Source organism: Lycium barbarum, chloroplast, assembly GCF_019175385.1.
Source record: "Lycium barbarum chloroplast, complete genome".
In the NCBI taxonomy this organism is placed as follows: Eukaryota; Viridiplantae; Streptophyta; class Magnoliopsida; order Solanales; family Solanaceae; genus Lycium; species Lycium barbarum.
Genome location: NC_041110.1, coordinates 70,001 through 75,000, shown reverse-complemented (window position 1 = coordinate 75,000; position 5,000 = coordinate 70,001). Strand labels below are relative to the sequence as shown.

At 34.7% G+C, this 5,000-nt stretch overlaps 6 protein-coding genes across 7 annotated transcripts in view, besides 1 other annotated feature. All coding sequences in view use genetic code 11, as the record gives it.

Annotated features, from left to right (window-relative positions):
* The window catches only part of psbB, a 1,527-nt gene extending 1,393 nt beyond the window's left edge, over positions 1-134 (bottom strand). Inside the window, exon 1 of the mRNA in view lies at positions 1-134. This exon is cut by the window's left edge and continues 1,393 nt beyond it. Within this exon, the coding sequence (YP_009561853.1) occupies positions 1-134 (134 nt within the window).
* Positions 1-5,000: part of a sequence feature (large single copy region (LSC)) that runs on past both edges of the window.
* clpP lies at positions 580-2,613 on the top strand. Its single transcript has 3 exons — positions 580-650; positions 1,454-1,745; positions 2,386-2,613. The coding sequence occupies exons 1-3, from the start codon at positions 580-582 to the stop codon at positions 2,611-2,613; spliced, it is 591 nt and encodes a 196-aa protein (YP_009561852.1).
* On the top strand, positions 2,752-2,865 carry rps12 (ribosomal protein S12; one part of a trans-spliced gene, as the record gives it; the record has 2 gene entries for this part). Coding sequences YP_009561851.1 and YP_009561806.1 both cover positions 2,752-2,865 — 114 coding nt within the window.
* Positions 3,690-4,076, top strand: rpl20 (ribosomal protein L20). Its single transcript has one exon. It carries the CDS (start codon positions 3,690-3,692, stop codon positions 4,074-4,076), a length of 387 nt encoding a protein of 128 aa, YP_009561850.1.
* rps18 (ribosomal protein S18) lies at positions 4,277-4,582 on the bottom strand. The gene has a single exon. The coding sequence runs from the start codon at positions 4,580-4,582 to the stop codon at positions 4,277-4,279; it is 306 nt and encodes a 101-aa protein (YP_009561849.1).
* rpl33 (ribosomal protein L33) lies at positions 4,769-4,969 on the bottom strand. Its single transcript has one exon. It carries the CDS (start codon positions 4,967-4,969, stop codon positions 4,769-4,771), a length of 201 nt encoding a protein of 66 aa, YP_009561848.1.

Here is a 5,000-nt window from a genome sequence, read left to right as displayed (position 1 = left end):
AAAACCGCTAATTCATACAGAGCCATCGAACCGGCCCAACCAGCAACCAGAGCTGTATGCATTATATGAACAGAAAGCAACCGACCGGGATCATTCAATACAACGGTATGAACACGATACCAAGGCAAACCCATGGAAATACCCCTTATATCAAAGATAAATGGACACTACGTAACTTTATTGCATTGGAAAGGACTATAATATGACTATCCTATGGACCACTCTTGTTCAGTCGATTATTTCCGAACAAGGGTGTTCTATTCTGTTGGTAATAATGGAACAATTCTGTTCGTAGGAACAAAGAGAAGCAGATTTATTCTATACTCGATAAGTACCAATACGCAATGGGGGAGTTGATCCCATTTTCTATGAGCGAATGAGTCCATACTTATTTATCATTAGAAAGACCTATTCGTAATAATTTGAGTTTATTCATTCTGTCTTTCTTTATGAATTTTGAGAATCTATGGATAAAATAAATACGATAAAAACCAATATGAATATTATAAAGACAATAAAAAAAATTGTTACGTTTCCACCTCAAAGTGAAATATAGTATTTAGTTCTTTCTTTCATTTAATGCCTATTGGTGTTCCAAAAGTTCCTTTCCGAAGTCCTGGAGAGGAAGATGCATCTTGGGTTGACGTATAGTGCGACTTGTCAGATATATTGGGTCATATGGTATTTCCCCGTTCTCTCCCCCGATCGAGATATCCCCCGTTTCGCCCAAGAAAGATAAATTGAATCATCAAAAATTTGGAGCGTGAAGTGCAATTAGATCCATTTTTGAGGGGATTCATATTACTATTATCAATTAGAATAATTCAATTAGAATAATTTATGGTTGGCTTGGTTGGACTAAAAAAATGAAGTATCCAGGCTCCGTTTAGAAAAAACCCAATTGGATTGGTAAGATATCTATGATTGCTATTCATATTTTTTCTTTGTAAAGAGATCCTAATTGTCAAGCAAAGTTATCTCAACTCTAATAAATACTTGTATAAAATGAATTGAAAAAAAAAAGAAATACAAAAAGAAATGGTAATGGAAGCATTTGTCCTATATGTACAAATCCAAATCGGGCGGATCTTTACCCGGAGTAGAGCATAAACCTAAAAAGATGAAACAGACCCATTCAGGAACAAGAAAATACCATCGCGGTTTGGATTCAATCTCGATGAAAGAATACATCAATGAGAAGTTAATTCGATAAGTTTAATGACCCTTTCTTATAACTTAGAATTTTCTAATGGAAAATCGAAAATATAAAAAAGCAGGCAAAACTCGTCTTTATTGAAAAATCGAAGAAAAGCCCTTTCATTAGAAGTAAGAAAGAACCTTTCTAGAAAAAAAGAAAGAGGACTGGAATCTATACATTGATTCACAATTTTTTGGAACCGTATGCATCAAAAGGCGCATGTACGGTTCCTAAGGGATACAATTTTACCCTAATCAACCGACTTTATCGAGAAAGATTACTTTTTTTAGGCCAAGGGATTAATAGCGAGATTTCGAATCAACTTATTGGTCTTATGGTATATCTCAGTATCGAGGATGAGACCAAAGAACTGTATTTGTTTATAAACTCTCCTGGGGGCTGGGTAATACCTGGGATCGCTATTTATGATACTATGCAATTTGTGCGACCAGATGTCCATACAGTATGCATGGGATTAGCCGCTTCAATGGGATCTTTTATCCTGGTCGGAGGAGAAATTACCAAACGTCTAGCATTCCCTCACGCTTGGCGCCAATGAGGTTTTTATTTGAGAGAAAAAAGAAGACTATGCCTTCGCCATATGAATACTAAGTAATAATAGCATGGCACTTCGAATTCGATATGATAAATTTTTGTATTGTTTTTTTTTTTTCAAAACATTAGATTCTGTATCGAGAGAGTAGTATGAGATAAGGGGTATTTCCGATTTGCTCTTATCTATCGGGAGTTCAGTTCAGCGTCACAAACTTTTTTGTTTTCATGCCGGAGAGTTCTTAACAATATTTATGTTATGAAAGAGTACGAAAAAAAAAAAAAAAAGATTTTTTCCTTATTTGATCGGATTAAAAAGAAACTTTGGGATTGCTGAATCACAGACAAAAAAAGAAAAAATAAACATATAAAGCAACGGAGCCATCATAGTATTTTTTAACTCCTCCGAAAGGAAGGATGGCAATTTGATCATTTACCCATCTGAATCTGAGTCTAATAGATTCTATTTTTCTCTTTCTTCAATAGAAAGGAGGGGGGTCAATTTTCTTGTAGAGCCGTATGCACAAAAGATGCCTGTACGGTTGTTCAATTCTATATTTTTTCTATTCTTTATCTTTCCTCTCTCTTTGCTTTATCATGCGAGATAGGGGAAGCTTTTATTTTGTTATATCATCAGGGTAATGATGCATCAACCTGCTAGTGGTTATTATGAGGCGCAAACAGGCGAATTTGTCCTGGAAGCGGAAGAACTGCTGAAACTGCGTGAAACCCTCACAAGGGTTTATGTACAAAGAACGGGCAAACCCTTATGGGTTGTATCCGAAGATATGGAAAGAGATGTTTTTATGTCAGCAACAGAAGCCCAAGCTTATGGAATTGTTGATCTTGTAGCGGTTGAATGAAAATAACATGGATTTCGCGCAAATCTGTGATTTGAGATTTTATCTTCGAATTGAATATTCTATTAAATAGAAGTAATTCATCATCATTCGGTTAGGATCAATCTAAACCAATCCATCATATTATGTATACGATTCAACATGCCAACTATTAAACAACTTATTAGAAATACAAGACAGCCAATCAGAAATGTCACGAAATCCCCCGCTCTTCGGGGGTGCCCTCAGCGTCGAGGAACATGTACTAGGGTGTATGTGCGACTCGTTTAGATCATGAGCTGGCACAAAAGCAAGAAAACGACTTTTACAGTATCAATGATCAGTACCGGTGAATGGGATAGGATGGAAAAAGGAACTCCATTCATTATTAAAAAAAAAAAACTCTATCATATCCCTCTATTGTGTATGAAGTTTATGGTTTCCGTTGGTGTAAATCCAATCACCTGAATTTAAGATGATAAGAAATTCTCCATTGGTAACAAATGGTTATCCATTAAGCGGAGGAAATCTTATTTAAAAAGCATAAAACATAAAGATTAGGTAGGTTCCCAATCTGGCAAGAACGGACTAAGAGGGTCAGCTACCCAGCAAACTTTCATAATTAAATACCGTTACTGTATAGGTAGATCTGATTGTGAAAGACCTATTACTGGATAATTCATGGGTAGAGCCAAAGCGTGTGAACTATACAAGTTCCCAATAACATTAATTAGTTGATTAAATATTAAATTAAAGTATAAAGTAAAGGCTCCGGTGTATAGAGAAGACCTCACCGTTTAAGAAGTAACCATAGAAACGAAGGAACCCACTATTTCTTTTTTGATTTCTTTTATTTACTAGATTTTTGATACCTAGGAAAATACAATTTCTTATTTCTTTCTTATTTCACAGTGAAATATCTAATAAAAAAAAAAAAAAGAAAAAATCGTGGTCGGGAAGGTTAGAGTAGCCAAAGCCATTGGAATTTTTATTTTATACATTGGAAAAATCCGTTTTGTTATTAATAGACTAGGAAGGGGGAAAAGAATAACTGAAAGAAAGGCAATCAATTAGTTATTCGTCAAAGTTTCATTTATTCAATGACCAGAATTAAACGGGGATATATAGCTCGGAGACGTAGAACAAAAATTCGTTTATTTGCATCAAGCTTTCGAGGGGCTCATTCAAGGCTTACTCGAACTATTACTCAACAGAAAATAAGAGCTTTAGTTTCGGCTCATCGGGATAGGGATAGGAAAAAGAGAGATTTTCGTCGTTTGTGGATCACTCGGATAAACGCAGTAATTCGCGAAAGGGGAGTATCCTATAGTTATAGTAGATTAATACACGATCTGTACAAGAGACAGTTGCTTCTTAACCGTAAAATACTTGCACAAATAGCTATATCAAATAGGAATTGTCTTTATATGATTTCGAACGAAATCATAAAGGAAGTAGATTGGAAAGAATCCACCAGAATAATTTAAATGGAGTTCCCCGGAGAATGAACTCCGGGAAGGTAGAGTAGAAATTAGTATGAGAAAATATGCTAAAGTAGTCAAAATGAATGAACACGTTCAATTCAATAAAAAAAGAAATCTTTTTTTTCCGATTCATTTTTTTTCTTACGACACGATACTCAAATCTAGATTCTTGTAATTATGATTCAAGTGAAGAAAAAATAAGCCTATTTATTTCGGGCTTTAAAACCAGTAGTTCTAGCGGTCGACTCGGTTCTTTCAAATTGTTTCTCATTATTGAGAAAAGGTAACAAAGATAAAATACGAGCTTGTTTTATAGCAAGAGTAATTAATCGTTGTTGTTTCAAGGTCAATCTATTCACTCGTCTTGATAATATTTTTCCTTGTTCACTAATAAATCGACTAATTAAACTCATGTTTCTATAATCAATTCGATCCCCCGATTGAATCGGGGGCAAACGCCTACGAAAAGATCGCTTGAATTTAAGAAAAGGTCGCTTGGATTTATCCATGGTTTGTTTGTTTAATTTATTCCTTATCCCTAAAATCCTATTTCTTAATTCTAATTCATTTTAAATCCACCCAAAATAGGATTTTTAAAAAATAGGATTTGTTTATTTTCTATTTAAATATGTTATATATATAATGTCATTTTTTCCCCTTCCTTGAAAGGGTAAGACACAGGTACTTGGTTCGCTCTATTTCTTTATCTCCCCATGAATCGTATGTTTGTAACAATAGGGACAGAATTTTTTCAATTCTAATCGATTAGGCGTATTGTGCCGGTTCTTTTGAGTAATATATCTGGAAATACCTCTTGATACCTTATCAACACTGTTTCGGACACAACTAGTACATTCCAAAATCACCGTTACTCGGACATCTTTCCCCTTGGCCATGAACCTCCTTTGGATTTTTGATTTACTCAAC